Below are 20,856 nucleotides of genomic sequence, written 5' to 3' on the forward strand. Positions count from 1 at the left end.
TTAAAGCACGACAAAAAGAAATAAAATAATGTGGACGTATATCAGAAAGGGACAAAAAAATTGAAAAAGATTAAAAACACGCTCGGTGGGACTCGAACCCACAATCCTTTGATTAGAAGTCAAATGCCTTATCCATTAGGCCACGAGCGCTTGTTGTGATAAAGTTTCTGAAAATAGTTATTTGTTAGAATAGCGTTTTGAGAAAACAAAGTAAAGCAGTCTCCAAACTCCATAGTGATAACAGATAAGACACGATTCACGAGTGCTCCATTAAAACTATGTTAGACTCAACAGTCAACATCAACTCTATGGAGCAAACTTCATTGATAAATGATAATCACTCTGTACCCGTTTTTTTTTTTTACAACTACTCAGCGTAGTTCATACTGAATCATACATCATGTAACAAGATACAATTTTATTTTCAATATCTTCGAATAAAATAATAACGTATCTTGTCTTATGTCATTGTACGGAGCCGGACAAGGAATATTATTGTGGGTTTCAAATCGTGGGTTGAGTTTGGCTGCATTTTTGTGAATAAGGCATGCAAACACGGTCTATGTGTGGACTTAGGTCATGTCTGATCCTCCCTTTTGAAAACTTTAATAAAACACGACACATATTTATCCATTAAATTTATTTTGGGTGTGCCGACACCATATTGTAACTCGAAAAAATCATGCAATTCTCCTCATTTAACTGCAACTTATAATCTAATCAAGCCATCCTATCATGTCATATATAGGTCATAGTTGATGCAAAACTTCAAATTCTTTTTCTAGTCATGAAATCATGAAAGCTCCACTCAAAGTTGGAAAAAGGGGGAACATAATTTCTTAATATGTGCCCATTTTGATCCAATTTCAACTTGGTCTAATTTTGCTTTTATTGATCAAATAATCCAAAAAGAATATGATCAAAATCATTGCTACAAATATCAATTTGACCTCTACAGTTATTGATGGTACGTTAAATAATTCAATTTAGTCGATTTGAAAATCACTTTAAAAACAAAAGACTTTACAAAAGCATGACCAAAAGGATAATGGCCAAGTAATTATATTGTTCATGACCAAATTGATCAATCTTTTCATTGACGAGTAAAAGATGGGAAAAGGAAAAGATAATTTGTCTGTATTTCTGAATTATCAAAGTATTGGTTATCTATACTATTGTGTTTTTGTGATATTTGAATATAATCTAAGAACTATGGTATACATGCCCTGATTTTAACCATTAGATCAAAATCTGATTGGTAATTCTAACAATAAATATGAGTTGGTTTTAAATTACCAAACCAATCAAAGTAATGATTTTTTTTCACGTGATAGTGATCCTTAACATTATTTTCCTTGGGTGCATTATGTTCACCTTTTCTCCCTTATTATAGGAAAAATAAGTTAAAATAAATTTAACTTAGAAATAAAATAAGTTTATTTTTTTTGAGGGAAACATACGTTAAGGATCAAGTTCCGCCAAAGTTAAAATACTTTGGGGAAAAGAGTTCATACATACTAACTCAGAACTACCCTTAGTATCCCATCTCGCCACAAGATGAGCTACCGTATTCCCAACCCTTTTAATATGCGTAGACACAAAAACATTAAAACTCTTTGACAATTTGATGATATCGTCATAAATGTGGTAAATCGGTGAAGCACCCATTAACTAAAATAAGTTAAAATAAGTGAAAATCGTGTGAATATAACACAACCTAATTTAAAATTACATCAATTTTCCAATAGTTGAATTTTTTTATTTTCTTTTTTCCTGATTACACCCATTCTTAATGTCTTAATGCAAGCATTTATATTGATAACTTGAACTGTGAAATCAAGTTTGATTATCAAGAAACACTTTGTATATTGTATTTTTTGTGTGTAGAGAGACATAAATAGAAAATGATGAAAAAAGATATGATCTCAAAGCTTAAGAATCACTCCAAAAACTTTATCAAACTAAACAAGTTTTTAGTTAGTTGCATATGTACACGTGCCTTTATAGTACGTTAGGCGAATCAAGACATGTATTTTTTTTTTTTGAGGGAAATGTCAGGCGAACATTTTATTAAATTGAATCAAAATTTCTTACTCTATAGTCTATACGCAAAAAACCTTCAACGAATATCTAATATATATATAGGAGGCATATTTGCTGAAATATTAGAGCGCCACCTAGGATTACTAATGGCCAATGAAAAATAAGATTTCTAATTTATTTTTGAATTAAAAAAATCGATTGCCACATAATAATTAGGTGCCACGTAGATATTTTAATTAATTAATTACTAATATACTCCGTATACAACTCCATCTAAAATCAAACACTCTAATAATATAATTAAAAAATAAATCTAAAATAAAATTCATCCAAAATCAAATACTAATCTAAAATAAAATAAATAAAATTTAATTTAAAATCAAACATTAGTCCAATATTAGAGCGTCACATGGGAAATCTAATGGTTTCGGCCAATGAAAAATAAGAGTTCAAACTTAATTTTGAATTAAATAAGTCGAGTGCCATGTAGATAAATAATTAAGTGTCACGTAGATATTTTTATTAACTAATTATTTATATTACGCATATACAATTTCATCCAAAAACAAACACTGTCATAATTAAAAAAAATCTAAAATGAAATTCAATGCAAAATTAAAAGCTAATCTAATATATATATATATATATATATATATATATATATATATATATATATATATATATATAGGGGAGGGATCCGGTGAGAACACCTCCTTATGTAAGAACACTTCTTATGGTGAAAACACTTTTACACTCTCTATGTTCTATATTTATTCAACAATGTTCTAAATTTTCAAACTCATGTTCTAAATTTATTCAACGATGTTCTAAATTTATTCAAGCATGTTTTAATTTTATTCAACCATGTTCTAATTTTTTAACCTCATGTTCTAGATTAATTCAAGCATGTTCTAAAATTATTCAACCATGTTCTAAATTTTTAACCTCATGTTCTAGATTAATTCAAGCATGTTCTAAAATTATTCAACCATGTTCTAAATTTGTAAGCTCGTGTTCTAAATTTATTTAAGCATGTTCTAAATTTATTCAAGCATGTTCTAAATTTATTCAAACATGTTCTAAATTTATTCAACGATGTTCTAAATTTTCAAACTCATGTTCTAAATTTATTCAACCATGTTCTAAATTTTCAAACTCATGTTCTAAATTTATTCAACCATGTTCTAAACTTATTCAACCATGTTCTAAACTTATTTAACCATGTTCTAAATTTATTCAACCATGTTCTAAATTTTCAAACTCATGTTCTAAATTTTTAACCTCATGTTCTAGATTAATTCAAGCATGTTCTAAAATTATTCAACCATGTTCTAAATTTGTAAGCTCATGTTCTAAATTTATTCAAGCATGTTCTAAATTTATTCAACGTGTTCTAAATTTGTTCAACCATGTTCTAAATTTGTAAGCTCATGTTCTAAATTTATTCAAGCATGTTCTAAATTTATTCAAGCATGTTCTAAATTTATTCAACGATGTTCTAAATTTGTTCAACCATGTTCTAAATTTGTTCAACCATGTTCTAAATTTGTAAGCTCATGTTCTAAAATTATTTAATCATGTTCTAAATTTTTAAGCTCATGTTCTAAATTTATTCAAGCATGCTCTAAATTTATTCAAGCATGTTCTAAATTTATTCAACCATGTTCTAAATTTGTTCAACCATGTTCTCAATTTGTAAGCTCATGTTCTAAAATTATTTAATCATGTTCTAAATTTTTAAGCTCATGTTCTAAATTTATTCAAGCATGTTCTAAATTTATTCAACGATGTTCTAAATTTGTTCAACCATGTTCTAAATTTATTCAAGCATGTTCTAAGTTTATTCAAACATGTTATAAATTTATTATATGCTTTCCTAGCACAACATAAGCGGTATAAGTTAATTATCAAGAGGTTCAATCAAATTATAATGCGAATTGAAAAAGTAAATTAACCACATAAATCACTAAAATAAGTTATTAAAATTACAAAATTGATAACTAAAATCAAAATTCGGAATAATACATTTGAAACAAATCTAAGAAGATATTACAAAATTAAAATCAACCAAAATCTTTAAAATCTGTCCTCTTGAATTAATTCGGTCCATCTCCGCCGTCGCCTCTTAGTCTCTCTCCACCAGAAATCACAAGCACATCACCACAACCACAGATATATTACGCAGCCACCAAATTGAACTCGGTTTTAATTTTTGGAATTGAGAAATCAATTGAAATCGATTTTAATTGTTGAATTCAGATTTCGATAATCGATTGAGAATGCCGATTAAAATTCGATTTTGAAACCTCCTAACAATCAATTGAGATGTCAATTGAAAAATCGATTTCGAAAAATTAACAAATTGAATGAAACTGATTTTGAAATCGATTTTAACGAAGAATCGAATGAGAATTGCTGAATTGGAATTGTGTTTACCTGATTCGTACCTGATTCGTGAAACACAACCAGCGGCACCAGCATTTTTGGTTCGAGTTCAGGTTTCGCGATCGGCGATTTTGTTCGAATATCGGCGAACATCATCGAGCAACCACCGTCGGATGCTTCTGAGGTCGCCAGATAATTGATCGGAGGAAGGAGGAGGGACATCGACGGATGTTGGTGGCGGAACCGTTGAGAAGAAGCGGCGGCGAGAAGAGAGAAGCAACGACGAGAGGAGATCGCAATCGGCGGCGAGAAGAGAGCAGAAGCAACGATGAGAGGTAAGCAGCGGCGACGGTGACCGGATATCTACGACCGGCGGCGATTGAATTCAACGATTTAATTGTTGCGACTGGCGGCCGCGAAAGGAGAACATCGGCGGCGGAGAGAGGCAAGCAGTGGCGAGAGGAGAGAAGAATCGGCGACGAGAGGAGAGCAGCGACGGAGGCTAGCGGCGGCGGCGACGATCAGCAAGGAAGATCGTCGGTGGTGTTCGAATAGGAGAGAGAAAGGAATTGAAGAGAGAGAAGGGTGCCCGAAATAATGAAAAAAAAACGTGAAAAATAATTAAATTGGTTTATTTGTTTATAAAAATTACGAAAATGCCATTATAGAAAGTGTTCTCACCGTAAGGAAGTGTTCTCACGAGAGCCTTCCTCTCTCTCTCTCTCTCTCTCTCTCTCTCTCTCTCTCTCTCTCTCTCTCTCTCTCTCTATATATATATATATATATATATATATATATATATATATATATATATATATATATATATATATATATATATATACACTCCTATATATATATATAGGAGGCATATTTGCTGAATTATTAGAGCGTCACGTAGGATTACTAATGTTTTCGGCCAATGTAAAATAAGATTTCTAATTCATTTTGAATTAAAAAAATCAATTGACACGTAGATAATTAATTAGGTGCCACATAGATATTTTAATTACTTAATTACTAATGTATAGAACTCCATCTAAAATCAAACACTCTAATAATTAAAAAATAAATCTAAAATAAAATTCATCAAAAATCAAACACTAATCTAAAATAAAATAAATAAGATTCAATTTAAAACGCCACATAGGAAATTTAATGGTTTCTGCCAATGAAAAATAAGATTTCAAAATTAATTTTGAATTGAAGAAAAGTAGAGTGCCACGTAGATAAATAATTAAGTGCCACGTTAATATTTTTATTAATTAATTTTTAATATTACGCATATACAATTTCATCCAAAAACAAACATTCTCATAGTTATAAAAAAAATCTAAAATGAATTTCAATGCAAAATCAAAAACTAATACGGAGTACATAGGATTTTTATTTAAACATAACAATTTAATAGAATCCGTGCATCACACGGGCTAAAATCTAGTATGCAACTATTTTTGAAATTTTCATTTTTAAGTGAAAATTTATTTAATTTTTTTAATGAGCGAATATCAAACAAAAAAAAGAGGCAAAAGCAATAAGGCAACAAAGATGGGCCTCAAAAACTTGTGTTGTATATTTGCCGGATTGTCATTTCTGGTAACCCAAATCCATCCAACAAGTCCAGAACGGCAGAACCTAGTTACCAATACCATTCATAATTCATCGGATCAGCATAATATTAATAAAAATAAATAAGGGAAACTGAAAATTTATTGATCGAAATTCTTGAAATTTTGCAGAAAATGGCAATGAAAGTATATGCAAATTATCTTCGTCCACCTGCAATTTTACCAATTCGTTACAATAAACCCACCAAAGTTCGCAAATTTTGTGTTAGAAATTGCAGCAGTGACACTTTTGATGCTGATAATTCTCGTAAGGTGCATATTCTTTTGTCTGATTTTTTTCCCGTTTGATTTGATCATTTTGCAGGCTATTTTGTGAAGATTTAATCTTTTCTGGGTATGAATTATGTTGTTATTTTGTGATTATATATTCACTTAAGCTTCCAATTGTGTAGCAATTAATTTGGGTTTTTTAATTTAATTTCTAGGTTTAGAAGTTTATTGGAATAGCATAAGGATCATGGTTTGGTGTTCTTTTGACATGAAAATTGACTGAATGAGATCCTGTTTTTGATCCAATTGTGCAACAGACTATATCGTTGGATTGGGAAAGAAAGATAACTCTTGGTTGAAAGGGTTTTGGTTTGTCTATAAATCACTGACAGGAAAGAGAAATGTTGAACAAGAAATTTGGTCATTGCTCATGTAAGAATTCGAGTCGAAGTGGATGTTAGCTAGCTTAGTTGGTTTAGTATGTCGGAGGTTGTAGCCGATAATCCATTTGTGGTGAAGTAGCTAGGTGAAAGGGATGTCTGGTATTAGATTATGAGTGGCTAAACACTTTGACAAGAGCAATACTGGATTTCTCATAATCATGGATAGCTATTAACAGACTCTAGGATCTCCCCCTTTTGATTGGGTTTAGTTTTTAAAGCAAAATTGTAACCATCATAACTTTCAAGTTCGTCAATTCGACAAATTACTGAGTGAGGAGGAACATTTGTAGAAAATCAAGTTTTAAGAAATATTGCCTACCATAATGTATACATCTATACTGATTGAATTTGGATATTTAGTAATGATTTCAACTTGTAAACACGTGCAGCTTGTTTTGGAAGTGAAGGGAAGGCTCAAAAATGAATATCATGAGCTCCCCGTAGGCAAGAATGGACGAGATGATGAAAGCATGATCTTTTGGTTTCTCAAGGACCGCAAGTTCTCTGTTGATGACGCTGTGAAAAGGCTGAGTAAAGCTATTGTATGTAAGACTAGCACTATTCTCAGTCTTCACATGTTTATGGGAACAAGTAATTTGAATGTTCTGACTTAGCAACACTATCTTAAGTATTGTTATACGTCTAGCTGTGTTGTGTGATGTGAATATAACTATATGTATCATGTTATGTTGATTCTTCCACGCTCGGATGCTCAGGCCTGTTATGTCTTTTCAGCAATTTGTTATCAAGTTAAGATCATGTTAAATGGACTCTAGCGAATTTCCCTACATTATTAATTAAACGTGTTCAAAAACAGTCATGTGAGTCGGCGTGCACTTGTTCTCTACTGAACAAAACTGTTTAACAATGATCTTTTAAAACATGTACCCCGACTTTTCACATTAAAACATGAGTTTCTAGCTCCTCTTGTTCCATATTTAACGAATAGGAATTTGCACTAGCTTTAAATTTTGGCTGATGTTGTTCATATTTATGCCAGAAATGGCGTCAAGAATTTGGAGTGGATGAGCTGTCTGAAGACTCAATGAAAATTGCTGCTCAAACAGGCAAAAGCTCTGTACACGAGTTCCTTGATGTGAATGGGAAACCTGTGCTAATAGTGCAGGCATCAAAACATTTCCCTGGAGTAAGTACCAAAGTCGCACTGCCAAATTTTAGCTTCTTTGTATGTTTAAAATGGTCTTTAGCCCTTAGTTCCTCGTTCATTGTTTTGGTACATAACATCCATTTCTGTAAGCATATTTCCCGAGTCATAATTTTTTTTTCTTCTAATTTTCGTTAGTTTCATGAGAATGTTAATTGCAGAAGTGACATACAAACATGACATTGCATTTAACATGGCTATCAGTTGCATCAGCTTATAGATTGTAAAAAACAGACGTGTTCCGAGATTTTCCAGGGTTATGAATGAATAACAAGTTGAGTTATACTATAATGGCTGAAAGTGATTGACATCACCCTTCAAAATTTAAAGTGACTTATCTTGTTCCCTTGACATCGTCATTCCGCACAGGCTCATCTGATGATGCATGCATAATGGGCTAATTACAGATGCAGGATGAGGATGAGAAGTTATGTGTGTTCCAGATTGAGAAAGCTCTGAGTAAGCTCCCAGAAGGCCAAGAACAAATACTTGCGATAGTCGACCTCAGGGGCTTTGGTACTGCTAACGCAGATATGAATTTCTTGACATTTTTGGTAATTTTTTTTTACCTTGTGGCTTTTGCTGCGTCAACCAATTTACAGTATCTTCTTTTTTTTATTGAGCTAAAACTAGACTTAGGCTTTGTTCTTTACTTCTTTCTACCCTGAAAAAAAAATGAATTTCAGAAAGAACAGAAAATTACATTTAAGGTTCCAATAATTTTAGATAAGGACTACCCAAGTCCAATTCAAGTAAAACTAGTTTTGTTAAGTTCAGGTGAAAAGAAATAGAGTCCATATTTGAGTGCAACTAAGCCCCAATTTTTTTCCTTTCTTTATGGTTAATATTAAAATTAAAATAACAATCACTAGCATATATGAAGGATAAGAAACGAAACCTCTGAAACTATCAAGATGATACTCTGGAAAAATATCTGTACATCTAGGAAGTGGAGCAAGCCTTTGACCTAAAAGTTTTAACCTATTTTGTTCAATGCAGTTTGATGTATTCTACTATTACTATCCAAAGCGGTTGGGCCAGATACTCATGGTGGAAGCGCCTTTTGTTTTTAAGCCTCTTTGGCAGCTGGCAAAGCCCCTCCTCAAACAACATGCATCTCTGGTATTGCATCTGTTGCCATGTGAATATTAGTTTGTTCTTGTTGTACTCTCAACTCTCTATGCAATGTAACGCATTTACTAACAATAAAACAAATTTAACTGATTATCCTCCACATTCTCATTCACGCCACTTCTTAAGAGGTGGAAAGGGATCAAGCTTATATAAAGAAAAGCACGAAAGTAACCAAAGATGCAACAACTAACCCCTGTCCTTGAATGCAAACTCTTTTAGTATGGCTTGCTGTTTCACTGTTTGTTCAAAACTATGTAAGACAGAGAGTTGGATCTTCCTGTGTTTTGGGCTTGTTGTTAGGAGAAAAACCCACTTGTAATTGTCCCACATTGATTAACAAGAGGGGGTTAGACGACACATATAACTAGTGGCCTACCCTATCTCCCTTTAGTTTTAGGATGTAACTTCAACAACGCTTATAGGTCAGATTCGTCCCCAACCAAAACTTGTGTATAGGTGCATTGAGTAACTAACACTTGTGTTGTGACATCAAAATCTGAATGTTACTTTGATACTCCCCTAGTCCCCTGTTAAGAATTACTCCGTATTAAGAAGCTGATCCTAATGCGTGCAGTATTCTTTTTAGGCGAATTGGGCATCTAAAACTTGTATTTTGACATAGAAATCTAAATGTTACCTTGATACTCCCTTATTTCCCTAATAAGTATTAAGAAGCTGATCCTGATGCATGCAATATTTTTGTATTGAAGGTGAGATTCTGTTCAGTAGAGACAGTCCGAGAAGAATATTTTACTCCCAACACCGTACCTGCCATCTTTAGAGATGAGAAGGCAACAGAGGTGGTTTCCGGTAACCAAGGTTAAAGGGAAAAAATCCTTGTTTTGCTTACAGGAGTTTGTGTTCTAATTTCTGAGACCTAGTTACTGGGATATTTACACCGAATGCCCCGTGAAATGTAGAATTGGGTCTACAAACGTAGTGTTTCCACAGAAGTTGTCAGATTTTCCAGTCACTTCATGGGATTATATGGGTGATGTATAACGTGAGAGCATTTCAACGGCGTCTAGCCAGAAACAGGTTTTGGAGCAACAACAATGTTATTATGATCAAGAAGGTGAATTCAGCGTTGATTGTTTTACAGTCGGATTTCTTTCTATGTAGTAATTCAGTAGTTCAAAATGTGTACCTGTCAGGTTGCTAGAAACTTGTAATCACAAGATACTTTCGTATACGATTATTACATTTGGATATATATTTGATAAAGCTGACTATACCCTGTCCAAATCGGAATTTGCACTTATAATTAGATGTGTTTCGTATTTGACTTGAAAATTATAGTATCGGAAACCTTGAACCTCTAATCTAGGATAAAATGGAGACAGGGAATAAACGATGAACCAGTGGGCGTCTGGGCGAGGCTATCAGCAACACACTGACCTGTAAAGCGTAAACCTCTCAAGCCAAAGGGCCACAATATTGTGGTTTGACAAAGCTGACTTGGCCTAGGCCCAATTTGAATTAGCACCCAATATTACGTGTGTTGGAAGTTCTTGTTGGGAAATACAAAAGAAAAGTGTGAAAAATAAGAATAGTGTTTGTTGTCTCACATAGAAAGAATTTTTCTTTTCCTCCTTGTTTATATATTGCGTTGTGGGAAAAACATATTTTTGAGAATGTACGAGAGTGGTATGAGTGGAGTGTGAAACGCATGTGCGGCGCCGGGGTTGGCACTTGGCAGAAGACTTGTTATTTTGGGTTGTGGACTGTTTTGGTTAATTCCTTGTTACATGAATCTGTATTGATTACGTAACCGTTTTGGATGGACTGTTTTGGTTAATTCCTTGTTACATGAATCTGTATTGATTACGTAACCGTTTTGGGTGGACGTTTTGGTTAATTCCTTGTTACATGAATCTATATTGATTACGTAACCGTTGGATTACTAGCCTTAATGTTGTCCGTTACAATCTTCATTACTCTGCCCGGTTTCTACTTCACGGAAAGGAAGCGAAAAGGTATTAATAACCATTTAGATTTAGTCCATTACATCCCACAGCCAAACGAACAAATAAATCTTCGACTCCTTCAGAAATGGACCAAATGAGTCTAAATCTAATAACCACAAAATTCCCGTGGGCAGACTTCGCCGCCTGGAAGTAAGATAAGCAATGAAGAAATGCTGAGCTATATGTATGAATCTTTGAAAAGGATTGAGGATATATGAGATACTTTTCTTCCTATTTATCTATGTACTATGCGTACTTCGCTGCTAAACGTTGCTGCTATAACTCTATCGTCATTAACATTGTCCACAAAAGGAAGTTTTATCCCACACTGTTATTTTAGAAAACAATTTACACCTTTATAATCTTCAGAGTAGAGTATACATAGCACGACCTTACTTGAACAGGATCTGTTCTATAGTATTCGTACCTCTGTATCTTTGAGTTCTAAAGAGACAGAAAACCAAGTTTGGTGGATGAATCATGACCGTGCGATCTGAGCGTGATTAACGGCTACCATTGATCTACTGGTCTCTGGCGCTGTAGATGATCGTTCCTCAGTTCCTTTGTGATCTTGAGGAAGATCGCACGGTTGTCTGACAGACTTCAAAAACTTTTTTAATGTTTTACCCAATTTTTATTGTAACATTGAACTGAAATTTAGTTGGTGTCTTTTTTATTTTTTGGGGTGAAAAAAGATGAATGGGAAATTTGGAGGTGGGAAGCTTCCAACCGGAACGCCGTCCATGGCAAGGTCGACTGTGGTTGTTGTTCTCTCTCTTCTGGGTGGCGCCTCCGTTGTCCACAACATATACAAGCCTGACCTTGTAAGTTTTAGTTGTTCACTTATACATTCTTGTTGTTTTATTACTTGCACACCAGCTGTTTGATAAAATGTCCCAATGAAGGTTGATCAATATATGCTTTATCTTTTTTCGTGTTGTGTTGTTTTGTTTCAAAGCTAGATTATACAACATGTTTGATTAATTATATGGAGTAATGGATTATATACGTATGCACGAAGAGGTGTATAGGCCAATGAGTTTGTTTTATCTATGATCTAATCTTTCAGTGTCTATGTTAAGCTTGTTGGAATTTATGAACTTTGTAGAGTGAATTGTTTTGTTCAAGTCAAATAAATCGTATAAGCAATGTTATCTTTGTGTGCAGACTTTGCCATCTCCGGAAGAAGTGAGTGAGGATAAGCAAAAGAATGAGAAGCAATGATTCTATCTAGCTTTCTGTCTTTCGATCCTCTTGTAAGTTTGACTTGAGCAATGAATAATGCCATCATAAACTTTGCTTTCAAGCTAAATCAACGAATCTTTGAATGAAATTAAGGATATCAAGTAAACATTTTCTTTGGCTTGCTTGGTTTGTATGTAGGCAGTAGGCTGCAGCAAAGTTCCATCAGTCTTTTGTGGTTTTGGCAACATTACTTAAGCTAATGGAGCAGCACCCTTTTCATTGGTCTGCGTTTTTTTCCGCATGATCACGGGGCTCGTAGATTTTTTTATCAATCTGTCAATATTATTGTCCTTCCAAGATTAATCAAGAAAGCAGAACAAATTGATGAATTAAAGGAATTAAAACAGCAAGCAACAAATTGCAATAGGTCTACAATGTGTTTCCTTAATTTCTTCTGATTCTTCTGCAACATAAGGGGAAAGTGTACCTTGAAATTACTTTAAATGATAATGCTTGAAGCATAGTTTCTGTTCTAAGAAATTTGGTACCAAACAAATAAAAGAAGTAGTACTACGTAGTAAATTACTCGGCAACATCCATCACAAAACTTAGAACACATGAATGAGGCAATGCTTTTTCAGAAATTGATAAAAACAACGGCTACTGGTTTTAGAACCACTGGAATTGAGAATATATTTGTATCTGATGTCAAACTAAGAAACTTAGTACGTACCATATATTAAAGAGAAAATACAACAATCAATTTTGAGCTTCATGGATAGATCGATAACATTGGGGAAGCTCCTTAGAGCATCTTCAATGGTTGTAGTTAGGGACTAGCTTGCAATTTTTAGAAATTTCAAGCTACTAGCTTGATCATTGGAGTTCAAATGATAAATTTGCTTGAAAAAAAATTGGCCAATGAAATAATATTAAATAAAATTATATTTAAAATATTGTTGACAAATAGGACTACATTAATATCATGCTAGTAGCTAACCATTGGGGTACCAACAAGCTAAAAAGGGAAATATCTTTGATATATTATGTGGCATGACAAGTTAATTTAGCAATTAGCTTACCGTTGAATATGCTCTTATATAACATAAGTTTCGGCTGAATGGTGTTATAATATTCATTAATTTTGCTTACAAGCTATAATAAATTTCGTAGAAACTCGTGTTTAAATGTGAACAGTAAGGATACATGCTCAAATTCGTAGAAACTCAGTGTTTAAATTCAGTGTCCGAGGAGGCCGGCCCTTCTTTTTCTTAGTGGCTTGGGCTAGAAGGGCCTCCTTCGATGCTGCTCCTGCCATATGGCCGGTTCGGGTCGTGTTCATTGGGGCATGTGGGAATATTTGATCATGGTTTTCTTAGTGGCTTGGGCTAGAAGGGCCTCCTCCGACGCTGCTACTGCCATATGGCCGGTTCGGGTCGTGTTCATTGGGGCATGTGGGAATATTTGATCATGGTTTTCTTAGTGGCTTGGGCTAGAAGGGCCTCCTCCGACGCTGCTACTGCCATATGGCCGGTTCGGGTCGTGTTCATTGGGGCATGTGGGAATATTTGATCATGGTTTTCTTAGTGGTTTGGGCTAGAAGGGCCTCCGCACGAGCTGCTACTTCTAGGGGTGTTGGGCTCGAGCTTGAAACATTAAAACCAAATTCGGTTCGGCTGGAAACTCGATAACCTCGCCCAAGGTTGATCATCAAATCTTTAATCAAGAAACATGTTTATCAATTTTTTCATGTTCTATATGTTAAAAATAAATATCTATTAGAATTAATTTATGCAAAGAATTATTTTATAAAAAATACATATTTGTATTAAAAAGATATCGAGGTCTCGAGCTTATTCACGAGCTTTCGAGCCGAGCCGTTAATAACTAATTTATGCAAAGAATTATTTTATAAAAAATACATAGTTTAAAAAGAAACTGAGGTCTCGAGCTTGTTCGTTAATAACTCATGCTTGTCTCGTTAAGTTCTCTAGCCAAACTCAAACTCGAGTCGAGCCGAGCCTCGAGTAATTCGCGAGCATGCTCAGCTCATTAACACCCCTAGCCATTACCTAGCACAGCCCACATGCTCGCTCAACCGGTACTTCGGACGGGGTATTAAAGAATGGAGTAGAAACCCGAACACATCTTTGATGAAAAAAAAGGAGGCAGGGGAGAGGCGAGGCGCCAGTGCGTGTGACCTAGCAGCAACACACTGCCCTACAAACCTCTCAAACCAAAGGGCTCAACACAAATTGTTGGGGTTCACACGATGAGGCAGTGTTTGCGTATTTGTTTCGGGGTTCTCAAAATAACCCTTCACGGGGAGGCACACGGAAACAACCCCATAAAGAAAAGACCCGGCCCGGGATTCCGACCCGGCATGTTTAGGGTTCAGACGTTACCGTCTTACAGGGTGATATTTTCGGGTCGTGCAAACCCCAACCCCCTCTACCTCCCTGAAGTTGTGGACTAGTGTGCTATATTTCATTTATATAGGCTTTTCCTGATTGTTCTTCTCCAAATGTGGGATAGGAATATAGGATAGAGGCCTAACCTCTTCAGGAGAGAGAAAGATAGCTAGAAAATGGAGAAAGCTTGGAAATTGATGGTAGTAATCTGGGTAACTGTATACCTGGTAACAGTGACAATGGCGAGCGAGTCGCCTAAATACTCTGTAATCCACTCTGAATCAGATTTCGAAATTAGGGTTTATAAAGAATCTACTTGGATGTCTGCTCCCGTCGATCACCTCTCCTTTCGTCAAGCTACCAAATTGGGGTTCCACCGGTAAATTATAGCTCATTCTCTCTCATTTGATCAACTTTGAACTTAATTTGTTAAACCAACAATTTGTTTTCGCTTTTGAAATTGGATTCGTTAATCTTCAATTATCGTAGTATTAATTTTGTGCCATTTTTGGGAATTTTGTGATTGTGGATTGTAAGTCTGTGATCAATTGTGTTTCTGCTGCTGTGATTATGCTGTTTTTACAATCTGCAATTTAACTCATGATTCATGAAGAACAATCTTGGAATTATGTTATGTTTTTCCAATGCTTAAGGTTAGTGATGGAGAACTGGAGATAGTTCGACTATGTTATGACCATTTTAAACTGGGCTTTACAAGTTCTTCATTGTCGTTGTTATGTTCCATTGTGAAGTGAAATGGTTTCATTGGCTTTCCTAACACTGGATATACAGTATTTTAAATGCTGCAACTTAGTTGTAGCAGCGAAAATGAAGAGGTTTACGCCCTTGTTCTTGATAGTGTAAATCTTAGGCTTTTGAATCACTGTGTTGCTTTGTATGTGAGCTGCACTTGATCTTGCAAAACTTGCTCCATTAGGAAATAGAGGGTATAAGCTAGAGTACTGCTTTACAGTAGCTAAATGGACCGAAAAATTTCGTTATCTTATTATCGTGGACATGCTATCAGGTGATTAGCTGCAGGAACCCAAAGGGACGTATTCGTCCGTTGGTGTCCACTATTGATAGTAGTCTTTCAGAATCCTCTTCTATTTAGATGATAACTGCTAATTTGTGGTTTTATTACTCATTGTATTCTTAATGGTTTCTACAAGTGTTACCTAATTCCCTAATCACCCCACGAACCGAAAAAGCGAACTATTACATGAAAATTGTACTTTTTGGTCTAATTTAGCAAATTATGGAGCGAATTGCGAACCTGTACCCAATCTCATACTAGCGTATCTGGTAATAATGGTTTCTACTGTTTTTGAATTATGATACACCAAAGAACCCGCTAAAAACAGTAAACAGGCAAAACTAGTTCATACTCCATCAGTTGTTTTTTGCACCACCTAACCAACCTTCTTCTCACGTCTTCATTTTGTGTTGCTGCAATGTCCTTCTTGGACAATGTTTTATAGTATCTGTCTTAGTGTGAAACTGAACCGCATCTGTATGGACTGTGTCAAAAGATTAGAAACCTTGGAATTCCACTCCATCACTAAAGTAGAGTTCAAATGATGGTTGAATCAGGGGGCAAGTCTAGTTTTGAGAAGGGGTAAAGGTAGTATGTATCTAAAAAAATTTAAAAAGTTTTGTTGCTTTTGATTAAAAGCATAGGCAGTAACTATCTTTAATAAATGAAAGACATTCCTTCTCGTGCAAGAAAATAACGAACAATGAGAACGAGCCAGCAAAAAGGGAGAAATGTTGGGCCTTTGGATGAGTTTATTACATAAGAGGCTCTAGTGTCTAGACTGTACAAATGCATGCCACTCTGTAGTTGGATCCGCTACTGGGTCGCAATTAGGAATATAATGCCAAAACCTTTTGAATATATAGATAAGAAGTGTAAATTTAATCAAACTATAATAGACATATAGTTCATTTAATTCTGGAACTAAAGTCAGTTCATGTTATATGTAACTCAGTTGATTTCCTGATCAATTAAGGAAGGATTATAGTCAATAGCCAACAACCAGTATGAAAATTGGTCTCATGGCTTTCTCACATATTTTCCGAGGGCATGTAATTAGTGTAACAAATCCAAACTGGTTGGCTAATACTTGTCTGTTCATATGCACAGATAAGTCTTTTTGTTAGGTTGCGGACTTTTTCTGAGGACATGTAATTAGTGTTACAAATCCAAACTGGTCCACTGAGACTTGTATGCTCAGATGCACACGTAAGTCTTATTTTTCTGTTGCGGGCTTTTTTCTGAGGGCATATAATAAGTGTAACAAATCCAAACTGGTCGACTAAGATTGTCTGTTCATATGCACACATAACTACATAAGTCTTATTGTTATGTTGCTTAATCAATGTTGACTTACCCTGTGACGAAACTCGGAAAGCATGTTCTGTCATTTGATCAAGAAGTGTTATGTTTCTTTTCGGTGACTAAGGCCTGTTCTTTAGAGCTGAGCCGAGCTGAGCTGGACTGAGTTGTCAATTAAGTCCTGAAATTGCAGTTAAACCAAAAAGCAGGGCCTAACAACACATGTGTTTATCCCACATTTATTCTATAGACTTTTACAAAATTTCTCTTTTTTGAACTTAACAGGTTGTTCCAATACATCCAAGGTGCGAATCTGAACTCCTCTAGAATCCCGATGACAAAACCTGTGTTAACAAGCATTGTCCCTGAAGCTGGACCTCTTCATTCTTCAGCATATCTCGTTAACTTCTACTTACCCCTTAAGTTCCAAGGGACCCCACCACTTCCACTTCCCGAGCTCGACTTGAAACCAATCTCATGGCCAAGTCACTGTGTTGCAGTAAGGAAGTTTTCGGGATTTGCAGGTGACAGTAATGTTGTAACCGAGGCTGATAAACTGGCTACCAGTTTGGGAAGATCGCCATGGGCTAACTCCGCCTTAGCTGACAGTAAATATGTCTACTCAATTGCTCAGTACAGTTCTCCTTTCCAAATCTTTGGGCGCGTTAATGAAGTCTGGGTCAATGTTGATGGTTCAGAATCGGATAACTGTATGTCAAGTGGAATGGCTACATACTGAATAAACCTATTTCAAGAAACATAATTCTGTAACTATTTCATGTTACTGGTGTATATTTTGTGTTGTCTGCATTCTCCATGTGTATGATAACAAAACAAAACTGTATAAAAGATGGCTGAAGTCATGTTATACATCTTTATCAAATTCTTGTTTTAATGGACATAGAACTATGTCTGATGGTTCAGACTAGACATGTAAAGGTCAGACTGGGCTGAGATGCGTAGGTGTATTAAATGGGTTGGGTCGGGCCGAATTTAAACAGGTTGGGCCAGGCCAAACTACACAATTTCAAGACCTTATATTCTATTTACGGTGCTTGTCAAACATGCAAATACTAGTTAGGCGGCAAAAGCATTAATTAGCAGTGAATGAATTCATGGCTGAAAATAAGTTGTTTTTATTTTTCTTGAGTCGTATTAGGAAGTTGGCTAAAATAAATCAATTAAGAAATTAGGAAAAAAGTGATAAAATTGGCTAGAGTTAAAATTAAGGTATGTTTTATTATTTCATAAATCAAATATTCAACATACCTTTTTAAATTTGTATATATCCTTTAATATCAAATATTTATTATAAATCTGTTTTGTTAATATGTGCCCGTGGGCACACGTTAGAAAAATCGATAATTTAAAGTGGCTTAAATTTTCAACATCTTATCATCGAAAACACCTGAAATGATTGTCAAACAGAGCCTAAATTTTCCATATTCAATATAGGTTCAAACCTGACATCATAAGTTCAATTTCAACGCCATGTTATGCATCTTTGTTGTTTTTTCGCATCAATCCCCTTTCATATTTTTTTTGCATGTACCAACATCTTTCGAATGTCCTTGGTTTACTTTTCATGAGTGTGGAAAACATAACAAACGAATTGACGATCGTGGTGAAGGTTGTTTATAGGCCGCCAAAGTTTATATTTTATTGCACTCTTGAATGTTTGACCCGGAAAACGGGTCGTTTGGATCAGATTTGGATCGGGTCTATTGGGTTGGGTCATTTCGAGTTACATTTAATTCTTTCGTTCAGATATGGATCGGGTCCATTCGGATTTCGTTAACTTCGTTTTTTATAGTTGGATCGAGTCTGGTTCGGGTCACGACTTCGGCTCAATATCGGATCGGTTCATATCGAATCGGGATTTTTGGGTTATATCGTGTTAGATCGAGTTTTTCGGGTTTCGAGTTTTGATTAGGTTATTGCACTTTAGATTTTGTGGTCACTATCATCCTATTATCAAAACTCTTTCCTATAACACAAAAGAGTATAAAGTAATAAAAAGAAAATAATAATAACAAGGTACGTAAAGATGAACGTTCCAAGGTAAAGATGCAGACCTTCTACTGTTTGATTGGTTCCAAGGTAAAGATGCATGTTTGGATATGACTGACATCTCTCCCTTTGCTAGTATGGGAGTGAGTTCTTGGGCTCATGGGGATGGTCTTGCACAATGTTGTGGAGAAGAAAAAGATGAAGTATGCGTCTAAATGTGAGGACAACGGATAAAAGTTTATCCCATTTGCTTTCTCTATGTTTTGGGAATTGGATAAGGAGATATTTGACACACTTTCGCGTATCAAGTATCTCTCTATTAGTCACTCTAACAATGTTTAAGAGTGGTGCATTTATCTTTCATAGATTGAGTTTTTGCATTCAGAAATGGGTGGGAGAACAACTTGTTTCTAGTCTCTCATCTAACTTCATGTAATATGTTTACACGATAACAAAAGCAAAGCAAAACATCTAAATTACATGAACCATTCAGCAAAGGGGTTTTTATAGCAAGCTTTGAAGTCTTCATGTAATACTCAGGCCCGGCCCTAGGGCAGGGCATAAGGGGCCGTCGCCCTAGGCCCCAGGAAAAATTTCAGATTAAATACTATTCCATGCAAATTTCTATGCGTTAGGCAGTGCAGCCCACTGGTTCTATGCGTTAGATGGCAGACTACCCACCCGGGTTCGAATCCTGCCGGTGTTACTTTTCTTTGATTTTTTCCATTTTTTTTTATTTCTCATTTTCTAAGTATGTAATGATATTCTGTCACCAAATTTGAATCCAAATGAAAACTAAAAGTAGAGCTATGTACAATCCTTATATCATAATGTTTCTTTTCTTTGTTAATCTAATCACACTCCTTATTTTATTATGAAATTTAGAATTAATTTAATTTTAGTTTATTGTAGTTCCAAAATTATTACCGACTTGCTAAATGGTCTGCTACTACGTACATCATTGTCGTTTTCAATTTTAAATTTCATTATCCTTCAATTACTCAAAAAAATTCTTTCATCCAATTTTGAGATTTGAAGAGGTTAAGTAGTGTAGACTTTGTCTTACATTAGCTTGATTATTAGGCTATAACTCATGTTTAATGGCATAGGGTCAAAAGTATTCAAGCCTTCATATTTTGTAATAGAGTTAATTTTTTCTTGGCAGTAGTATTAAGACTTACGAAGTGAAATGCCAATTTTTTACATACATTTCTTCAATAAAAAAGTACATCATATCTACTAGCAATTTTTTTGTCCGTGTACCTTTAAAAGTAAGGCCCTCAATTTTTTTTTTTTTTCGCCCATAGGCCACAAAAAAGTCAGGACCGGTGTAACACCCCGACAATTCTCTCTTTTCTAAAATAACCTTTTAATATAAAACATAGAGAATTATCAAGGCATTATCGCCCGTGTGAAAACGTAACGGCTTATTCAGAATTTTGCAGCGGAAAACATAAAACTAACTTTAGGTTTATAAATAATCGATTACAGGTTTAGTCTCAAAAATCAACCAACGAAAATAAGGAAATATAAATAGTATGACAAGTTTAAAGTCCATTTAAACAAACCCAAGTCAACTTAGCAAATCAAAACTAAATACAAGCTCTCTATTCCCGATCCCAATGATGCAACATCTTCAAACCTGCAGATGGACAATGCTTATTGATCCTTAGAGACTGCTCACCAAAGATTGGGTCATCACAGGATCAATAAGGCATAGCCATGATCAACATGCACAAGCAAAAGCACGTAATCAGCAAAGCTGAGTACTACATACTAAATCAATAATAATCCTAACATGATTCTATTAAACGAAACACCCTAACATGATACTAATGAACACAAACAAGGGTAGACAAAACATGATAGTTTGACGACCATACTTGACCAGACTAGACTAGGCTAGACTTTTAGCAATAATATTATTTTAGTTGAAATAG

At 34.9% G+C, this 20,856-nt stretch overlaps 2 protein-coding genes, 1 long non-coding RNA gene and 2 other non-coding genes across 5 annotated transcripts; 4 read left to right on the forward strand and 1 right to left on the reverse strand.

Moving 5' to 3' along the window:
- Positions 1–77: 77 nt before the first annotated feature.
- Positions 78–150, reverse strand: TRNAR-UCU (transfer RNA arginine (anticodon UCU)). Its single transcript has one exon. It is a non-coding gene; the product is annotated as a tRNA-Arg (tRNA).
- Positions 151–5,968: 5,818 nt separating this feature from the next.
- Positions 5,969–10,237, forward strand: LOC110797049 (phosphatidylinositol transfer protein CSR1). The gene is made up of 6 exons (XM_022002147.2): positions 5,969–6,305; positions 7,096–7,248; positions 7,707–7,853; positions 8,279–8,425; positions 8,871–8,993; positions 9,716–10,237. Exons 1-6 carry the CDS (start codon positions 6,168–6,170, stop codon positions 9,827–9,829), a joined length of 822 nt encoding a protein of 273 aa, XP_021857839.1. The 5' UTR covers positions 5,969–6,167; the 3' UTR covers positions 9,830–10,237.
- Positions 10,238–11,035: 798 nt separating this feature from the next.
- LOC110797027 (uncharacterized) lies at positions 11,036–12,336 on the forward strand. Its single transcript, XR_002535734.2, has 2 exons — positions 11,036–11,796; positions 12,140–12,336. It is a non-coding gene; the product is annotated as an uncharacterized lncRNA (long non-coding RNA).
- On the forward strand, positions 11,359–11,575 carry LOC130462323 (small nucleolar RNA U3). The gene has a single exon (XR_008922419.1). It is a non-coding gene; the product is annotated as a small nucleolar RNA U3 (small nucleolar RNA).
- Positions 12,337–14,511: 2,175 nt separating the features above from the next.
- Positions 14,512–17,789, forward strand: LOC110797023 (uncharacterized). The gene is made up of 2 exons (XM_022002114.2): positions 14,512–14,947; positions 17,192–17,789. Exons 1-2 carry the CDS (start codon positions 14,745–14,747, stop codon positions 17,643–17,645), a joined length of 657 nt encoding a protein of 218 aa, XP_021857806.2. The 5' UTR covers positions 14,512–14,744; the 3' UTR covers positions 17,646–17,789.
- Positions 17,790–20,856: the final 3,067 nt, after the last annotated feature.

The sequence above is a fragment of the Spinacia oleracea genome, chromosome 5, assembly GCF_020520425.1.
Source record: "Spinacia oleracea cultivar Varoflay chromosome 5, BTI_SOV_V1, whole genome shotgun sequence".
NCBI classification, from domain to species: Eukaryota; Viridiplantae; Streptophyta; class Magnoliopsida; order Caryophyllales; family Amaranthaceae; genus Spinacia; species Spinacia oleracea.

What these genes read in the sequence shown, in the direction of transcription:
- LOC110797049 (XM_022002147.2), top strand. Translation starts at nt 6,168, where the DNA reads ATGGCAATGAAAGTATATGCAAATTATCTTCGTCCACCTGCAATTTTA. An exon ending in CATCAAAACATTTCCCTGGA is followed by an intron (nt 7,854 to 8,278) that starts GTAAGTACCAAA and finishes GGCTAATTACAG; the next exon opens with ATGCAGGATGAGGATGAGAA. An exon ending in TGAATTTCTTGACATTTTTG is followed by an intron (nt 8,426 to 8,870) that starts GTAATTTTTTTT and finishes TGTTCAATGCAG; the next exon opens with TTTGATGTATTCTACTATTA.
- LOC110797023 (XM_022002114.2), top strand. Translation starts at nt 14,745, where the DNA reads ATGGAGAAAGCTTGGAAATTGATGGTAGTAATCTGGGTAACTGTATAC. An exon ending in ACCAAATTGGGGTTCCACCG is followed by an intron (nt 14,948 to 17,191) that starts GTAAATTATAGC and finishes TGAACTTAACAG; the next exon opens with GTTGTTCCAATACATCCAAG.